The sequence below is a fragment of the Apodemus sylvaticus genome, chromosome 12 (genome assembly GCF_947179515.1).
Source record: "Apodemus sylvaticus chromosome 12, mApoSyl1.1, whole genome shotgun sequence".
In the NCBI taxonomy this organism is placed as follows: domain Eukaryota; kingdom Metazoa; phylum Chordata; class Mammalia; order Rodentia; family Muridae; genus Apodemus; species Apodemus sylvaticus.
The window spans coordinates 100,091,669-100,112,496 of NC_067483.1; the positions used below are offsets into that span (position 1 = coordinate 100,091,669).

The window sequence follows — 20,828 nt, forward strand, 5'->3', positions numbered from 1 at the left end:
TCCATGGGGATGATTAAATGCTTCTCTGTCATCGGTCTCTACCTAAGCCATCACAGCACAGAGGAAGAGATGACTATCAAACCCTGCCATCCAGATTCTGACCTTGATTATGAGCCACTCCCTGGAGACAGGTCTTCTGACATCGTCTTCATCACATCTCTGTGTAGAGAGATGAGTTTTAGAGCACCAGGAACTGACCTTACACCCAAAGGCAGAGGTCAGAGATGCCCAGGCTGCCAGGATGTGTCAGGGTGCCCTGATACATCCACCAGTAAGTAGTTCATGTACAGGGTAATAGGCCCTTCTAGGGTCCTTGGGGGCCAGATGACTTCAGAAGTCAGATTTTCCTTTTCAGTTTTAAAATGCTGATCTATTAACCCCCCAGCAGGACCTGAGGATGCATACTACCAACTCATTAATTAGTTCTTGTACCTAAACATGAATATTTATAACAACCATCTCTACACTACCAACTCATTAATTAGTTCTTGTACCTAACATGAATATTTATAACAGCCATCTCTATCAGGTTATGAGACAGTCCGGCTCGCCAGGAAGGGAGATCTGCCACCCTCAGGCTCACTTCCTTCCATGAGAGATCTAAAACTCGGGAATTCGGGGGGTGGGGGGGGACCTTGACAAGAAAATGGCTTATGGGGCAACTGACAAAAATCCCAGCAGACATTGCTGGACTCAAGCTTCCCATGAAACAGACCAGTCTGTCTGGAGAGCTCCCAGCTTCAGAACCCCAAAGAGAAATGATTGCAGAGTTGCAGAGTCTTATGCAGAAAAACAGAAGCCCTGATCCTCCTGAGTTCTAGGAAGGCAGGAACACTGTGTCCTACCATGGACCACAGAAGGACATAGAATTCTGGCCCCATATACTGGCAGATCCACAGGGTGCCAGGCAAGCACTGACTTCTGTTCCGAAGGTCCTGAGTTCAAATCCCAGCAACCACATGGTGGCTCATAACCATCTGTAATGGCATCTGATGCCCTCTTCTGGTGTGTCTGAAGACAGCTACAGTGTACTTAGATATAACAATAAAGTGACCACATGCTCTGCAGACAGGAGATGCTTTAACCACTGAACCATCTCTCCAGCCCCATGTGGTCACTTTATGATCCGTCATGTCCAAAAGGGGCTTTTACAATGACAAGATCAAAGTCGAATGGGATCTAGTGGGCCCACTGAGCCACAGTCTATTTTCATTGCTGATATGCAGGCATCTGGCAGCTGTGCCAGGTAAATATTTCTGGTGTGAAGAGAGCTGCCACAGAAATGTCTGTGGCTCCTCGGGAACCCCAACACAGAGGTAACAGATGAGCTGTGTGCAGTTCTCCCACCACTGCTCAGGCAGAACTCTCCAAGCCCAAGCACAGGGAGAGGAAGTGGGACAGGGGATCTTTTCTTTGGAAGTACAGTGAGCTGGCTACAGTGCTATGCTCAGTGAATATTCTGTTCTTACCTGTCAGAAGTCCCAGACATGAGAAGTGGTGACCAAAGATAATGGTCAGTTGTAAAGTTTTCACAACTGCCACACACTAACATTCTACCTGCCGCAGACATAGCTTTGCTGTGTGTGTGTGTGTGTGTGTGTGTGTGTGTGTGTGTGTGTGTGTGTGTGTGCATGAAACCAAAGATTAGCCCACAGTTGGGGCCAACAAGATAGCTCAGTGGGTAAAGGTGCTTGCCAGACAAGCCTGGTAACCTGAGTTGTCCCTGGAACCCCTGTAAGGTAAAAGGAAAGAAACAACTCCACAGAGTTGTCTTCTGACCTGTTGTGCACACATGCCATCACACACATGTGCCTACAAACATAGACACACATGTCTACTTTAAAAACAAAGACTGGTCAATGATATTCAAAGACAAGTGTCCAGGTCCAGAGCTGGACACAGGACCCAGGTCCACAGCCCCAGGATAGCCCAAGAAGGCTTGCCGGCAGGACTTCAGAGCATAAGTGGAACAAGGCTGGACTTCATGCACACTGAAGGCTGGGATCTAGAGACTCTGGGAAGCACAGGAAGAAGTCACCCTGGAGATGTGGAGGGAATGAACATGGAGGGTCCAGGGAGCTGGTGCCCCACATCTGGACATCAGGCATCACAGGCAGCCAACATGAGCTACCTACACACAGGTAGCACTGTAGTCACAGTGGAACAGAAACCATTCCCAGCTGACACTTGCCGGTCACATCATCAATGTGACTCTCAAGTCAATCTGGAAACTAAAGAGATCATATAGCAGCATGCAGGGCTTTGAGGCAACTCACCTTGCAGGAAGATCCTGTTCCAGTAGGTTTTTCCAACTTGAATTCCCCCAAGGAACACCAGGTTGAAGAGGATGAGCATGGAGGTAGAGCAGGAGGCCAGCAGAGCGTGAAGTCGACGGCGGGCTTGTGGGGAGAGGTGCCGGGCCTATGAGGGAAAGGCAAGAAGCATCTCACTGAGGGAGCAGAGCCATGGTTAAGGTTTACTTCTGTGATGGTTTGTATAAGCCCGGTCTAGGGAGTGGCACCATTAGAACGTGTGGCCCTGTTAGTGTAGGTGTGTCACTGTGGGCGTGGACTTTAAGACCCTCATCCTATCTATCTGGAAGCCAGTATTCTACTAGCAGCCTTCCGATGAAGATGTAGAACTCTCAGCTCCTCCTGCACCATGCCTGCCTGGATGCTGCCATGGTCCTGCCCTGATGATAATGGACTGAACCTCTGAGCTTTTAAGCCAGCCCCAATTAAATGTTTTCCTTTATAAGACTTGTCTTGGTCATGGTGTCTGTTCACAGCAGTAAAACCCTAACTAAGACAACTTCTGTCTGGGTGTTTCTATTGCTGTGATAAACTCCATGACTAAAAACAACCAGGGGGAAAGGGGAGTTATTTCACCTTACAGCTTATATGTCTGTCATCCATGGAAGAAAGGGCAAGAACTCACAGCAGGAACTGATACAGAGGTCAGGGAAGTGTGATGCTGACTGGCTTGCTCCCCATGACTTGCTAATCATGTTTTGATAAAGCACCCAGGACCACCAGGCCAGGGGTGGCATCACCCACAGTGAGCAAGGCTTCTCATATCAACCTTCACCTTGGATGAGAATGCTCCACAGGCCAATCTTGTAGGGGTGTTTTTCTCGGTTGAGGTTCCCTCTTCCAAATGACTCTGCCTTCTGTCGAGTTGACATAAAACCAGCAGGACATCCTCCTGTCACCAAGTCCAGACTACTCCTGTGCCTACAGCTAGGTCATTGCTGAGACAATTTTCAAAACCTATAGCCTACGACATATTCATTCTACCCAAGAAATGATACATGCCAATGATGTTACTTCTTCCACACTGGGCCTCCCTCTGGCCTTGGCTATGTAAGTTCTAAAGCTGGTTAGGATGGAGAAGCCTTCTTATCCATACTGCCTGTAAATCCATAGACAAAATCACCTTTAAATTGTTCCCTATAGTACAGCTCCACCAAAACCAAAGTGATCAGGGTCAAGATCAGTGACTGGTGGTTTGAATATGCTTGGCCCAAGGAGTAACACTCTTAGGAGGCATGGTCTCATTGGAGGAAGTGTGTCACTATAGGGGTGGGCTTTAAGAGACCTTCCTGGAAGCCAGTCTTCTCCTGTTTGCCTTCAGAACAAGATGTAGAGCTCTCAGCTCCTCCAGCACCATGTCTGTCTGCATGGTGCCATGCTCCCACCTTGATGATAATGGACTGAACCTCTGAACCTGTAAGCCAGCCCCAATTAATGTTGCCACTTAAAAGAATTGCCTTGGTCATGCTGTCTCTTCGCAGCAGTAAAAGCCTAACTAATACAGTGACCTTTTAGATTGGTGGACTTGACCCTAGGAAGTCAGCCAGCCTCTTGCAACCTGACTTGCTATGAGGTTGGGTATATGAGAGAAACACTATGATTGCCAGTTTGATGGAATTTAGAATCACTACAGAAACAAACCTCTGGATTAGTCTGTGAAGGGATTTCTAGACTGGGTTAGCTGAGTGAGAGCAAGTTCTAGACTGCATAGGAGAGCGATGGGTCAGGGGGGAAGCTGAACACCCTCTCTCCACCTGCCCCTGCCCGTGAATGTGATGTGGCCAGCTGCCTCATGTTCCTGCCTCTGTGACTTTCACAGCATGATGGACAGGACCCTCAAACTGAACGGCAAAATACACCCTTCCTTCCTGAAGCTGCCTTTGTCGGGCATTTTAACATCATAACAAGGAATTGGTATAGTTTCTCAACAGTACACAACAGCAGCCGCTGCTAGAAAGTGGCTGACCACAGTACCTGAAGGACTATGGATAAGCATAGAAGCTCTGTTATCCTTCCTGGGTCCTCATTTCTTACCCCTTTGGTAGTTCCTCGTAGATTTTACAAAGCAAACCAAGCCTTTGTACCTCATCCCTTAAATTGCAGTTGCCCCTCCCAGGAAGGCCACCTCACTGTGGCAGGAGACATGAGAACCCCATAAAGACATCTGTGTGCTCAGTGTAAAGCCAGGGACAGCACCACAGGGTTTCTAACAAATGCTTCAGTTGAGTCTATAGGTACAGGAAGGGGAGCAATAGAAAGGCCGTAGACATTTCCTAACAGTTCTCTGAGGCCACCAGCTTCTGCTGTGCTATGATTTCAAAGGCTCCATGGCAGCAGCCTGGGTAAGTCACACAAGCAGAGATCAGTCTGGAGGGTGAATCTCAGCAGGGTCTGGCTGTGGTGACCTGATGTGACTATAACTTAGTCGAGGTCCCCTCAGTCTAGAGAATTCAATTCCCATCCTGGCCCATTCTTTGACTGTTTCAGAAGCACAGATCTGGGGTGGGGAAAGGGTATCTTCCTGACACCATTTCCTCTTACAGGGGCTTTTATGGCCAGCAGACACCCGTGTGGCCTTGGCATGAACAACCATATAGGGGACAGTGGCAGAGATAGTTGTCTGGATGTGGCCTGGGAAGCTCTCCAGCCCAAACAGGATGACGCTGTCACTCTTGCTGTCCCCAGAGGCCATGAGCAGAATCAGGGATGCTGTCATACAAGGCAGAGAAGGACATGCTCATTACCTGGATACCCGCTTCAGAGAATGCCCGTCCACTGTGGTTTGCATTTGAAAGCAGAAGATGCTCTGTGGGCAGTACTGACTCAGCTAGCAACAACTGGGGAGGTGGTTGGTGAGGAGGCCAGGAAATGAACTCAGAATAATAAATCAAGAAACCATGAGCTATCTGAATTGGTATGGATGTGTCCAAATAATTCCCTGTAGGTACAGAGGCTGCTGTGACAAATTTGACTTCCTAGGACCCAGTGAGCCAAACCCAGACTGTCCTCTACCCTGAACCTGACACTTTAGGAGGGAGTTGAAAGTCCACCCCCAGCCCCCTTTCCTTTATCAGTGTAACCCACAGTCAGGGCACTAAGCCTGGTGAAGTTCAAGGAGGCTCTTCTTTTATTAGAGGTGACTAAAATCATTAAAAAACAACAGAGAACATGCTGAATGACTAGGCTTCCATGACTTGCTCAGCTGGCTGTCAGGTACCCTAAACAGGAAAGCCAGGCAGAATAGGAGGCTAAGCTTGGTGCCCATGTGGAATAGGGGGCTGTGACAGAAGGAGTGGGCATGAGCAGGGTGGGGGAAGGGCAAAGGAGGGACTAGGGAGTGTGAAGAATCAGACCTGGCTTGTCCCCGAAGACTGTCTGAACACTAAGGTGTTGCTCCACCTATTATGTAAGGTCTACTTGAACACAAAACCCAAGAGTCCGACTGATAACTAGGAGGGATACAGAGTCACAAGTGGGTGGGTAGTGCATACAGTGTGAACACACTGGAAAGAGGGACCGCCACATTTCAGGAAAGACAGAAGTGGGCTAGAGCTCAAGAGTTCTCCAGGCTACTTGGAGCTTCAAACAATCTAAACCTATACATTGGTTATTTCTAGAATTTTGCAGGAAGTACTTTCAGAGCACAGTTGACTTCAAGTAATTAAACTGTGGAATCAAAACCGCAGATAATAAGGGTTGTTGTTCATGGAGATAGGTTGACATTAGGGTCTCGGCCACTGGTTTAGGTTTTTTTTTTTTTTTAAAAACAAGACTTATTTATTTTACTTATATGAGAACACTGTAGCTATCTTCAGATTTGAAATCAGGACCTCTGAAAGAGCTCTTAACTGCTGAGCCATCTCTCCAGTTCCTATGTTTTTGCTTTCCTTTTTTTTTTTTTTTAATTAATACCATTCTTAGATGTCCCAAGAGGGAAAAACAGGGTATATTCCCTTGCTCCATACAGCAATATCAATAAGTAGACTGTTATAAATCCTTATTATAAATTCTTATTTCCTTTGCACTTTTTGACATCCAATGATAGCAGTCTCCTGTGGTCTATGATATCTAGGATGTAAGCTCATATGCAAATAGAGCCACATCCCCAGCTCAGTCATCCACCCTCCTGCCTCAGATGCTTAAACACACCCTGGAGAAGAGAACTCTTGTTGAGGAATTGTATATGAGACAGGGGAATATCAGCGTAACATTAGGAGCCATAAAATATGACAATGAGAATCCAGGCGCCAACCTGATCAGATATCAACAGTGTGGCTGACAAACAAGATTTTAATTTCATTAACATGAATTTATCAGGATGACAAAAGGAATTCTGGTGTGGTTTGGCCTAATCCCAGAGACAGAAAGGGCTGTGGCACTCCACTATGCTGAGAGCAAATATTTGGGAGTGGTGCTGTCCCCGAGGCATGTTTGGAAAGTTATTAGTTTCCTTCAATAACTACCCACCAGTCCTGAGAATGAGCAAAGCCCCTGTGCCTGCAGCTGCTGAGGAACAAGGCCACTGGATCCAAGAGACATTGGACCCAAGCCTCCTCACCACACACGTCTGAAACTCAGAGGATGGCATAGAAGGAAGACAGAGCGAGTTGGCAAGAACCACTCTGTCCCTATGCTGATGTCTCAAACATGGCAGAGAAGTAGGCTGTGGCAGTTTCCTTTCCTTGTTAGTATAACCCACTCGGTTCAGTGAAGACATGGGACCTGCCCTGATTACATGAGTAGCCCAGAACTCGGGCCTTGGGCAGGCCTTTGCTCAACCACCTGAAAACACTACTGTTTCGGACCAAAGATGGGAATGTGACATCAGCAACCAAGGCTTCTTTAACACACCTACTTCCAAGGTGAGGACCAACTTGAAACCAACTAAATCTCAGAGCTTAACCAACTTCTGTCAAACTAGGTTGTGCTTCTTGCTGTGAGATGTTGCTTCACATCTCCATAGAAACATCCCTGTCTCTTCCAGCCAACATCCAGTTTCTGGAAATTGCAAGATTGGCTGGGCCAGCAAGCCAGTACCAGAGGTTCAGGCTGCAGCATGTGTTTCTGTGAGGTCATACGTGTGGGGTATGGGCCTGCTGAGCTGGGCACCTCGACTATCCACCAAGGAGCTGAGATTGGGGGCAACTGAGCATCTGGGGGAGCAGATGGCTGGAGGGATAGCTGCTGGAGACTGTGACAAAGGCTTGGCAAGTGTGACCTGATGCTGTTTATTTTTAAATAGGGGAGAAGCTAAGAATGGAAACGGGGTGGGATTGAGCAGCTGGACACGGTTCCCCATGAACTCACAGATTTTCATTTTCTTTCTTTTTTTTTATGTTTATACCAGTTTTATTTATTTTTTTTTAATTTATTGATATATTTATTTACATTTCAAATGATTTCCCCTTTTCTGGACCCCCACTCCCCGAAAGTCCCATCAGTCCCCTTACCTCCCCCTGTTTTCCCACCCACCCCTTCCCACTTCCCTGTTCTGATTTTGCTCTATACTGCTTCACTGAGTCTTTCCAGAACAAGAGGCCACTCCTCCGTTCTTCTTGTACCTCATTTGATGTGTGGATTATGTTTTGGGTATTCCAGTTTTCTAGGTTAATAACCACTTATTAGTGAGTGCATACCATGATTCACCTTTTGAGTCTGGGTTACCTCACTTAGTATGATGTTCTCCAGCTCCATCCATTTGCCTAAGAACTTCATGAATTCATTGTTTCTAATGGCTGAATAGTACTCCATTGTGTATACATACCACATTTTTTGCATCCACTCTTCTGTTGAGGGATACCTGGGTTCTTTCCAGCATCTGGCAATTATAAATAGGGCTGCTATGAACATAGTAGAGCATGTATCCTTATTACATGGTGGGGAATCCTCTGGGTATATGCCCAGGAGTGGTATAGCAGGATCTTCTGGAAGTGAGGTGCCCAGTTTTTGGAGGAACCGCCAGACTGATTTCCAGAGTGGTTGTACCAATTTGCAACCCCACCAGCAGTGGAGGAGTGTTCCTCTTTCTCCACATCTTCGACAACACCTGCTGTCTCCTGAATTTTTAATCTTAGCCATTCTGACTGGTGTAAGGTGAAATCTCAGGTTTGTTTTGCTTTGCATTTCCCTAATGACTAATGAAGTTGAGCATTTTTTAAGGTGTTTCTCTGCTATCCGAAGTTCTTCAGGTGAGAATTCTTTGTTTAACTCTGTACCCCATTTTTTAATAGGGTTGTTTGGTTTTCTGGAGTCTAACTTCTTGAGTTCTTTATATATGTTGGATATTAGCCCTCCATCTGATGTAGGATTGGTGAAGATCTTTTCCCAATTTGTTAGTTGCCGATTTGTCCTTTTGGTGGTGTCCTTTGCCTTACAGAAACCTTGTAATTTTATGAGGTCCCATTTGTCAATTCTTGATCTTAGAGAGCATATGCTATTGGTGTTCTGTTCAGAAACTTTCTCCCTATACCGATGTCCTCAAGGGTCTTCCCCAGTTTCTTTTCTATTAGCTTCAGAGTGTCTGGCTTTATGTGGAGGTCCTTGATCCATTTGGATTTGAGCTTAGTACAAGGAGACAAGGATGGATCAATTTGCATTCTTCTGCATGCTGACCTCCAGTTGAACCAGCACCATTTGTTGAAAAGGCTATCTTTTTTCCATTGGATGTTTTCAGCCCGTTTGTCGAGGATCAAGTGGCCATAGGTGTGTGGGTTCATTTCTGGATCTTCAATCCTGTTCCATTGATCTGCCTGCCGGTCACTGTACCAATACCATGCAGTTTTTAACACTATTGCTCGGTAGTATTGCTTGAGGTCAGGGATACTGATTCCCCCAGAGTTTCTTTTGTTGCTGAGAATAGTTTTAGGTATCCTGGGTTTTTTGTTATTCCAGATGAATTTGATAATTGCTCTTTCTAACTCTGTGAAGAATCAAATGATCATCCACCATGATCAAGTAGGCTTTATCCCAGGGATGCAGGGTTGGTTCAATATACGGAAATCCATCAATGCAATCCACTACATAAACAAACTCAAAGGAAAAAACCACATGGTCATTTCATTGGATGCTGAAAAAGCATTTGACAAAATTCAGCAACCTTTCATGCTTAAAGTCTTGGAAAGAACAGGAATTCAAGGCCCATACCTAAACATCGTTAAAGTAATATACAGCAAACCAGTAGCCAGCATCAAACTAAATGGAGAGAAACTTGAAGCAATCCCACTAAAATCAGGAACTAGACAGGGCTGCCCCCTTTCTCCTTATCTTTTCAATATTGTACTTGAGGTACTAGCTCGGGCAATTCAACAACATAAGGAGGTCAAAGGGATACAAATTGGAAAGGAAGAAGTCAAACTATAATTATTTGCAGATGACATGATAGTCTACCTAAGTGACCCAAAAAACTCCACTAGAGAACTCCTACAGCTGATAAACAACTTCAGCAAAGTGGCAGGTTATAAAATCAACTCAAGCAAATCAGTGGCCTTCCTATACTCAAAGGATAAGCAGGCTGAGAAAGAAATTAGGGAAATGACCCCCTTCACAATAGCCACAAACAGTATAAAGTACCTTGGGGTGACTCTTACCAAACATGTGAAAGATCTGTATGACAAGAACTTCAAGACTCTGAAGAAGGAAATGGAAGAAGACCTCAAAAAATGGGAAAACCTCCCATGCTCATGGATCGGCAGGATCAATATAGTTAAAATGGCCATTTTGCCAAAAGCAATATACAGATTCAATGCAATACCCATCAAAATCCCAACTCAATTCTTCACAGATTTTCATTTTCTAATGACGATGTCAACTAGAGGATATGAAGGATTAGAGCAACAGAGGTATGAGAGGCAACATTGGACACAGTGGGGACAGGTGGGCACCCGCAAGCTCACACATGAGTCCTTAATGTTCAGTCTCTTCCTGTGCCCAAGCAAAATGAATATATGAAATATTCAGAAAGCAATGCCTCCAACCTTCAAGTATACGGAATATCAGAAAGAACATAGTCAAATTTTGTATGCTAATTAAGGTTTTTAATTAAAATTAAAAAGTACCTGTTCCCCTCAGTTTCATTTCCTAGTTTGTTGCTGAGCTCTGAATGTGTGCCTAGAAGAGAAACACCTACAGATGAAACACTGCTTCTAGTCCCCAACCCAGAGCGCACTTCTACACACACATCTGATATAGGAGGGGTTCTCTCCATATGGCCTGTGTCAATGACTTGTGTCAATGGCCTGTGTGTGTCAGTGGCCTGCATGTGTCAGTAGCCCATGTATGTCAGCAGCCTGTGTGTGTGTCAGTGATCTGTGTCATCAGCCTGTGTGTGTGTCAGTAGCCTGTGTGTCAGCAACCTGTGTGTATCAGTGGCCTGTGTGTTTCAGCAGCCCATATGTATCAGTGACCTGCGTGTCATTGACCTGTGTCGGCTGGATCCACTGTGGCAATGTACCTGACACAAACAACTTCAAGTAAGGAGGAGTTTATAGTCACTCTTTGTTTAACCCACTGCTTTGGGCCAGAGAAAGGTAAACTAGAACTGTTGTGAGAGCAAGGGGCAGGGTTGGGTAGGGTTAGGGCTGCTTCCCTATGGTAATCAGGAAGAATAGGGAGGGGTGTGAGGCAGGAGATAAGACAAGGTCCCCAAGGACATTCCCTGAGAATTGATTCCCTTCCATTAAGTCCGTCACCTTCTATCAGCCTACCATGCAATCTACCATCAGTGGATTGATCCATGGATGAGGTCAGAGCCTTTGTGATCCAATCATGTCCCCAAAGCTACACCTCTAGGGACACTGTCGCCATGGGAACCAAGCCTTTGGGGAACATTCTAGTTGTACCCCAAAAAAGTTACCAGGTATTGATTCCAGAAGCAGAAATGCATGGCTGATAGACTGAAATCTAAAAGGGCTCAGGTACCCCAGGGGTTTGGTTTCCAGGAAGTGGGGCTTGAATACCCTGAGGGGCTCAGTTTCAGGGGACTTGGGTACCCTCGGGGCCATGTTATTCCAGAGACTCATAGACCCTGGGGTTCAGGTACCCCAGAGAGCAGCAAATCTTCCCAGAAAGTGACAGATCAAAGAGCATAGGCTACTTTAATAAAAATTAACAGGTCCTATGGCTGGGTCCAGGAATACAAGATTCCAGTGAGACGGCAAGAATGAACTCGGAAGCTCTACTGTATATCAGGATGGGAAATTTAACAATGCATATTATTATTCTTTTTTATAAAAGACATGCTTAGTTTTATTTAAGTGTATCGGTGTTCTGCCTGTATGTATGAGTAACAATATTACAGCTGCTGAGTAACAATATTGCAGTTACATAGACTCAAGGCAGAGCTCATCCAAGTTCCAACACATTCTTTGCAGGAATAGTCTCATCCTAAATCCATTTTTAATTTTAATGGACGCAGAATAACCAGAACAGATCGGGAAAACAAGAGTTGGAGGATCCATGTTCCCTGATCTCAAAACTTACTGCAAAGTCACACCTGCCAAAGCTGTGGGAGTGGCCTAGAGACTGTCCTAGACAGAGTGTGGCCTACGGCACACACAGTGGCCTCAAGGTCCACATGTGAACAGATGGAACAGAATGGAAAGTCTCAATAGAAACCCACCTGTGGAGTTACAGCATGGTCATGTTGGGGGCTCAGAGCTCCCCATGAAGAAATAATGCCCATCTGTGTGTCCCACCACAAGAATGAAACTGGACCCTTACACTGTATTAACAATTCATTCCAAATAAATCAAATATCTAAAGATGAGGACTAACGCTGTAAAACTGTTCGTAGAAAACAGTAACAAGTGGCTAGCACGGGGTTTTCTGTGGCTTTACAGGCCGCAGCGTGAGCAAGCTTCCAACACTCAGCCTTTGAGAGATGTCTCAGACCCAAACCTTATTATTCACCAGGTGTCAGTTTCAAAAGCAAAGCATATGGCTTGCAGTCACATGAAAAATTTAAAATTCAGTTGGAATTTACCAAAAAACCATAATAATGTAAGGAAAAATTGCAGAAATTTCAAGTGTCTTGTATTACAGGATGCAATTGATAGGGAAAAGGTAACCCAAGCATAGAAAACTCCCACAATTATGTTCAGAGAGGGATTAATGCTCAGAATATGCAAAGCACTACTACAATTCAACAACAACGAAAGCAAAGACCCCTGAGAAGTAGAAAGAACTTGATTAGCATTCACTGAGACAACAAATACAAACGCCCAGTAATCAGATGAGGCCCACTCCATGTTAACAATCACGGGACAGCACAAACCAAAACCAGTACATACTGATCCATACCTTCTATGATGCCTATTTTAAAGAAGCAGAAGGAGGAGGAGGAGGAGGAGGAGGAGGAGGGGAAGGAGGAGGAGGAGGGGAAGGAGGAGGAGGAGGGGAAGGAGGAGGGGAGGGAGGAAGAGGGGAGGGAGGAGGAAGGGAGAGAGGAGGAGGGGAGGGAAGAGGAGGGAAGGGAGGAGGAGGGGAGGGAGGAAGGAGAGAAAAAAGGAGGGGAGGGAGGAGGAGGGGAAGGGAGGAGGAGGGGAGGGAAGAGGGAGGGAGGGGAGGGAAGAGGGAGGAAGGAAGGAGGAGGAGGGAGGAAGGAAGGAGGAGGGGGAGGAAGGAAGGAGGAGAGGGAGGAAGGGGGAGGAGGGGGAGGAAGGAAGGAGGAGAGGGAGGAAGGGGGAGGAGGGGGAGAAGGAAGGAGGAGAGGGAGGAAGGGGGAGGAGGGGAGGAAGGGGGAGGAGGGGGAGGAAGGGGGAGGAGGGGGAGGAAGGGGGAGGAGGGGAGGAAGGGGGAGGAGGAGGAGGAAGGAGGAGGAGGGGGAGGTAGGAGGAGGAGGGGGAGGTAGGGGGAGGAGGGGTAGGAAGGGGGAGGTAGGGGGAGGAAGGGGGAGGAGGGGGAGGAAGGGGGAGGAGGGGGAGGAAGGGGGAGGAGGGGGAGGAAGGAGGAGGAGGGGAAGGAAGGAGGAGGAGGGGGAGGAAGGAAGGAGGGGGGGAGGAAGGGGGAGGAGGGGGAGGAAGGGGGAGGAGGGGGAGGAAAGGAGAGGAGGGGAAGGAAAGGGGAGGAGGGGGAGGAAGGGGGAGGAGGGGGAGGAAATGGGAGGAGGGGGAGGAAGGAGGAGGAGGGGGAGGAAGGAGGAGGAGGGGGAGGAAGGAGGGAGGAGGGGGAGGAAGGGGGGAGGAGGGGGAGGAAGGAGGGAGGAGGGGGAGGAAGGGGGAGGAATGGGGGAGGAGGGGGAGGAAGGGGGGAGGAGGGGGAGGAAGAAGGAGGAGGGAGAGGAAGGAAGGAGGAGGGGGAGGAAGGAGGAGGAGGAAGAAGAAGAAGGAAGGAGGAGGGGGGAAGAAGAGGAGGAAGGAGAGGAGGAAGAAGGGGAGGAGGAAGAAGGGGAGGAGGAGGAGAAAGAGGAGGGAGGAAAGGGGAGGAGGACAAAGAAAGGACTGAGGAGATGGCTCAGTGGGTAAAGCACCTGCCACGTAAGCCTGATGACTTGAGTTTGAGTTCCCAGAACCAAGTAAACCTGGGTCCACTGGTGTGTCTCTGTAATTTCAGCTCTCCTACAGTGAAACCAGAGATGAAGGCAGACAAAAGCAGACCAAACCAAACCAAACCGACAAAAAAAAATCCCCAGAAGCTCACAGGTGTATATGATGGCAGACGAGGAAAGAGGAAAGGACCCTGTACTCAAGTGAAGTGGAGGGTGAGAACTAACACCCAAGGTTCTCCTCTGTCCTCTGTCCGCTTAACATAACATTACCATGTCCAACTGCAAACTCAGTTCCACCGATGCTCGTGAGAAAGGTGTTGAGAGTGCACGTTAGGGAGAGCAGTGACTCGGGAACTTACACACCCACATTCATAGCAGCTCACTCACCTGAGCAAATGCCAGATGCCACCCAAAGGCTGGGGAGGGAAAGCGTCCAGGCTATAAAGAGTTCAGATCCTGAACCTATGTGAAGCCCTTGCCTCTGTAGTCCTGCTGCTCCCAGGTCAAACGAGAGGCAGAATCAGGAGACGCCCCAAATGTTGGCAGGCTGTCAGCCTGTCAAATATAGTAGCAAACAAGAATTGTCTCAAGCAAGGTGAGAAGAAAGTACTGATGCCTGAGGATATCCTCTGACCTCCATTCATGTGCCATGGCACATATGCACCTTGCTCATACATAAACACACACATATATGCACACACACACATAAACTCACAAAGATCTTAGAAAGAAGAAAGAAGAAACCATTCAGATGCCTATCAGTAGATTAGTGCATGGATAAAATGTAGTATATAAATATAGAGACGTATTATTCAGCTTTAAAAAGGAAATTCTGATGCACACTACCACACAGATGAACCTTAGGAACAGTAAGCTAAATGGAACATGCCAGACACAGAGAGATACACATTATCTGACTCTGACTGAATGAGAACAGTTGAAGTCACACAGAATGCAGAACAGTGACTACCAGCGCCTGCCTAACAGGGACAGAGCGAGCTCATAGAAATCTCTGGAAATTCGTGAGGTGATGGTTAGATGACCGTGTAAATGAACTTGACACCACTGATTTTATGCTTAATGGTGATTAAAATTGTAAGTTGTACTGTATATTTATCTTATCACAGTGAGAAGAATTATCAGGCCTTCTCTGTCAGACTGATACATGGAAGAGACTACATGTGATTTTCAAACATGTGTGGGCCAGGAACACACTGAGCCTGCACTCAGCCAGGGGCTGACGGCGACATACATCCTACAAGATTCACGGGTGCATTAACAAGACATGGCAAAAATTAACACAGCAGCAAAATCTAAAGTTGCATTCAAAACCAAAGCCAATAATTTATTATTATTCAATAATAATAAAATTGGTAGGCTTCTGCAGTTATGATCAGGAAACTAAGGCAAAAACTAACAAAAACAAAACAAAACAAAAATCATGAGAGGAAGACGACAAGGACTTTAAAGCCTCTGCCGCCTTCATGGCAATGAGTTTGAAGATCTCAGTGGAAACAGTAAAGATCTTGAAAAACCAATTACCTGAAACTTCAAATACAAAAGCCAAAAACACTGAGGAAGCACAGCCAAGGAAGGACAGCAACAGCCAAAGCCACAGAGACTTTAAAGCCAAGAAAGTTCACACAGGCGACCTTGATGCTCAAGTTCAACCCAATGGTCAAAGGGAAGGTGATTTTCATTTCATAGAAACTATTTTTTTAAAAATAAAACTATTTCATAACATTAGCATAACCCTAATATCCAAGTCATAAAAAGATAAAGGGCTGAAGAGGTGGTTCAGTGGCTAAGAGCACTTACTGCTCTTGCAGAGGACCCAGGTTCAGTTCCCAGCAACCACATAAGGTGATTTAGAACCACTTGTAACTCCAGTTTCAGGGGCTCTGACACCCTCGTCTGGCTTCCTGGTGTTCCTGTACATATACAGTACATATGACTTACATAGGCACACACGCATACACATAAATAAATTTAAAAACAAAACCAGAACATACTTCCTTAAAAATTATAAAGTAAGGGACAGTGAATAAAAATAAAATAAGAGCAATTTAAGAATCGCTGAAGTGCTGGCTAGTCTTGTGTTAACCTGTCATACAAACCAGAGATATCTAGGAGGAAACTTCGATTGAGAAAATGCCTCCATAAGATCCATCTGTAAGGCATTTTCTATAAGAAAATGGGTTCTATAAGAAAGCAGGCTGAGCAAGCCATGGAGAGCAATCCAGTAAGCAGCACCTCTCCATGACTTCTGTATCAGCACCTGCCTCCAGGTTCCTGCCCTCTGTGAGTTACTGTCCTGACTTCCTTTAAAGACAGAGGTACGGAAGTGTAAGTCAAATGAAACCTTTCCTCCCCAACTTGATAGTCACGGTGTTTAATCACAGCAGTAGAAACCCTAAGACTAGTTGGTACCAAGATTGTGGGATATTGCTGTGACAGACCTGACCATGATCTTGGGAGAGTTGCAGAGGGACTTTAAAACTTTGGGCAAAAAAGCTATGGAATGTTGAAAGCTCAGTGGTATGTTCTGTGGGAGGTTGGAGTTAAGAATGTTGAGAGCAGTGCCAAGGATGGAGGCCTGGCTTGGGAAGTTTCAGAGGGAGTTTGAAGACTCTATCAGGGATGTTTGCTATTCTAATGTAAGATTCTGTTGTTTTGGTTAATTGAGGCTGAAGAACTGGCTGTGATTAATGAGATACCACAACTAGTGAAATCTTTGCTTTGCTGGAATACTCAATGCTAATTGTTTGGGGCTGAGAAATTAGCAATGATTAAGATGATACACCCAGAAGCCTTGTTCCATAGGCAGGTCTAGGTTGCACTTTGCACTGGCAGTTGAACTCAGATGTGTAAAAATCACCAAGGTGGTCCTGGTTTTGAAGGTATGAAACATGCAAAGCATTTAATCTCACATTAAATGAGAAAGGAAAGATATGGCTCAATAGTGATATATTTGTATGTCAAGCTGACAAGGGGTCAGTTGTGCTGGCTAGTCTGATATCAACTTTATACAAACTATGGGGTTACTTGAAAGCATAGAGCTTCAGATGAGAAAAATGCCTCATTATGATCCAGTTGTAGGGCATTTACTTAATCAGTGATTGATGGTAGAGGGCCCAGCCCATTGTGGGTGAAACAATCCCTGGGCTAGTGGTCCTGGGTTCTATCAGCAGGTTTAGCAAACAAGGGGAAGCAAGCCAGTAAGCAGCACCCCTTCATGGCCTGCATCATCTTCTGCATAAGGATCCTGCCTTGCTTGAGCTCCTCTGCTGACTTCCTGTGATGATGAATAGCAATATCAAAGTCAAGTTAATAAACCCTTTCTCCCCAACTTTCTTTTTAGTTATGGTGCTTCATCACAGTAACAAAAACCCTAAGTAAGACAATTTTGAAAAGTTTATGCTGGAACAGAAAGATGATTCAATATTAGAGAAACCAGAAAAACCATGTTACTCATAGCATTAAATAATTAAAGAAGAATAATTCTGTGGTCACTCAGTAGATGCTAACACAGCATTGAGCAAAAATAGATACTCATGTGCAATATAAAGTCCTAGGAGGCTAGAAAAAATCATCAACAGAAGAATGTGGTCTACCAACAGCCCCAGATGCAGCAGTAGCCCTACTACCCTCAAGAGGAAAAGGCAGTTTTCCACCCTTGTTAGCTCAAACTGCACTGATGGCCTCATCAGTACAGTAAGACAATTAAGTGTGCCAAGAGTTATAACTGCTGTCAATAACAGAGCTATGGGACATGTAGATGACATGGTTACCCTTCTAGAGGAACCAAAAGAAACAAACTCTGGTGTTCTGCACACCCCAACCCACCCACACCCAAGGTTGCTTGTCCTCCAGGATTTCCAACAGATCCAGGGTCACAGGACTTCTGACACATTCAGGATCACAGGATCACAGAGAAAAAGTTCCCCAAGAGTTCTGACATAACCAGGATTACAGGATCACAGGCTCACAGGAGGGACAGGCTCCAGTCAGAGACAGCAATAACAGCAACACCAGTGATAACCAGATGGCAAGATACAACCTCAGGAATATAACAAATAGAAACCAATGCTACTTGACACAATCAGAACCCAGTTCTCCCCACAACAGCAAGCCATGGATACACCAAGGCACTCGAAAAGCAAGATTTGGATCTAAAATTCCATCTTATGGTAATGATAGAGGGCATTAAGAAGGACATAAATAACTCCCTTAAAGAAATACAGGCGAACACAGGGAAACATGGAGAACCCTTTAAAGAGGACACACATGAATCCCTTAAAGAAACACATACAGAAAAACACAATGAAACAGGCAAGGAAATGAACAAAACCATACAGGATCTAAAAATGGAAATAGAAACGAAGAAATCACAAAGGGAGACAATCCTGGAGATGGAAAACCTAGGAAAGAGATCAGGAGTCATAGATGCAAGCATCACCAACAGAATAAAAGAGATGGAAGAGATAATCTCAGGTGTAGAAGATACCATATAAAACATTCTCACAACAGTCAAAGAAAATACAAAATACAAAATACAAAAAGCTCCTAACCCAAAACAGACAGGAAATCCAGGACACAATGAAAAGACCAAACCTAAGAATAATAGATATAAAAGAAAGTGAAGATTCCCAACTTAGAGTGCCAATAAACATCTTCAACAAAATTATAGAAGAAAACTTCCTTAACCTAAAGAAAGAGATGACCACAAACATACGAGAAACCTACGAAATGCCAAATAGATGGAACCAGAAAAGAAATTCTTCCTGTCATATAATAATCAAAATACCGAATGCACATAACAAGGATAGGATATTAAAAGTGATAAGGGGAAAATGTCAAGTAAAACATTAAGGCAGACCTATATGAATTTTACCAAACTTCTCAACAGAGGCTCTAAAAGCAGATCTTGGGCAGATGTCATACAGACCCTAAGAGAACAAAAATGCCAGCCCAGGCTACTATACCCAGCAAAACTATCAATTATCATAGATGGAGAAACCAAGATATTCTATGAGAAAACCAAATTTAAACAATATCTTTATATAAGTCCAGTCCTACAAAGGATAACAGAAAACTCTACCAAAAGGAGAGAAACTATGCCCAAGAAGAAGCAAGAGATTCATCTTTGTACAACAAGCCCAAAATAAGAGAGTCACACAAACATAATTCCACATTTAACAACAAAAATAACAGGAATCAACAGTCATTGGTCCTTAATCTCTCAACATCAATGGGCTCAATTCCTCAATTCCTCAATAAAAAGATAAAGACTAACAGAATGGTTACATAAATAGGACCCAGCATTTTGCTGCATACAGGAAAATGCACCTCAGTGACAAAGACAAACAGTACCTCAGAGTAAAAGGCTGGAAAAAAAAACCTTTCCAAGCAAATTATCCCAAGAAACAAACTGGAGTAGCAATTCTAATATTGAATAAAATTGACTTTCAACTAAAAGTTATGAAAATAGATAAGGAAGGACACTTCATACTCATCAAAGGAAAAACCTACCAAGATGAACTCTCAATTCTGAATATCTATGCCCCAAATGCAAGGGCACCCACATTTGTAAAAAAAAAAAAAAAAAAAAATGTTACTAAAGCTCAAAGCATACATTGGACCTTATACAATAATAGTAGGAGACTTCAAAACCCCACTCTCACCAATGGACAGAACATGGAAACAGAAAATAAACAGAGATACCACCAAACTAACAGAACTTATGAACCAAATGGATTTAACAGATATATACAGAATATTTCACCCTAGAACAAAAGAATATGCCTTCTTCTCAGCACCTAATGCTACTTTCTCCAAAATTGACCATATAATCTGACACAAAACAAGCAACCACTGATACAAGATTGAACTAATTCCATGCATTCTATCAGATCACCACAGACTAAGGATGGTTTTCAATAACAACAAAAACAACAGAAAGCCCACACATAATTGGAAGCTGAACAACTCTCTACTCAATGATAAGTTGGTCAGAGAAGAAATTAAAAAAGAAATTAAAGACTTTTTAGAATTTAACTAAAATGAAGGCACAACATATCTAAACTTATGAGACACAATGAAAGCAGTGCTAGGAGGAAAACTCATAGCTCCTAGTGCCTCAATAGAGAAATGGAGAGAGCACACACTAGCAGCTTAACAGCACAGCTGAAAGCTCCAGAACAAAAATAAGCAAAAATACCCAAGAGGAGTAGATGGCAGGAAATAAACTCAGGGCTGAAATCAACCAAGTAGAAACAAAGAGAACTATACAAGAATCAACAAAACCAGGAGCTGTTTCTTTGAGAAAATCAACAAGACAAACAAACCCTTAGCCAGACTACCCAGAGGGCAAAGAGACATATTCAAATTAACAAAATCAGAAATGAAAAGGGAAACATAACAGCAGAAACTGAAGAAATCCAAAAAGTCATCAGATCCTACTATAAAAGACTATACTCAACAAAACTGGAAAATATAGATGAAATGGATGATTTTTCTAGACAGATACCAGGTACCAAAGTTAAATCAGGATCAGATAAGCCATCTAAAACAGTCCCATAACAGCTAAGGAAACAGAAGCCGTCATTAAAAGTCTCCTAACCAAAGCTCAGGACCAGATGGTTTTAGTGCAGAATTCTATCAGACCTTCAAAGAAGACCTAATACTTTTCAAACTATTCCACAAAATAGAAACAGAAGGAACACTACCTAATTTGTTGTATAAAGCCACAGTTACACTGATGCCTAAACCACACAAAGACTCAACAAAGGAAGAGAACTTCAGACCAATTTCCCTTATGAATATTGATACAAAAATATTCAATAAAATTTTCACAAATTGAATCCAAGAACATATCAAAATGACCATCCACCATGATCAAGTAGGCTTCATCCCAGGGATGCAGGGATGATATAAGGAAATCCATCAATGTAATTCACTATGTAAACACACCCAAAGGGGGGAAAAACCACATGATCATCTCATTAGATGCTAAAAAAGCATTTGACAAAATA

The 20,828-nt window shown here is 44.5% G+C and overlaps 1 protein-coding gene across 1 annotated transcript in view; it reads right to left on the reverse strand.

The window, feature by feature from the left end:
- Hhat (hedgehog acyltransferase) overlaps nucleotides 1-20,828 on the reverse strand; it is a 253,385-nt gene that overhangs the window by 37,245 nt on the left and 195,312 nt on the right. The window contains exon 11 of the mRNA XM_052200751.1: nucleotides 2,277-2,421. Coding sequence (XP_052056711.1) covers nucleotides 2,277-2,421 — 145 coding nt within the window. The remainder of the gene's footprint in view (nucleotides 1-2,276; nucleotides 2,422-20,828) is intronic.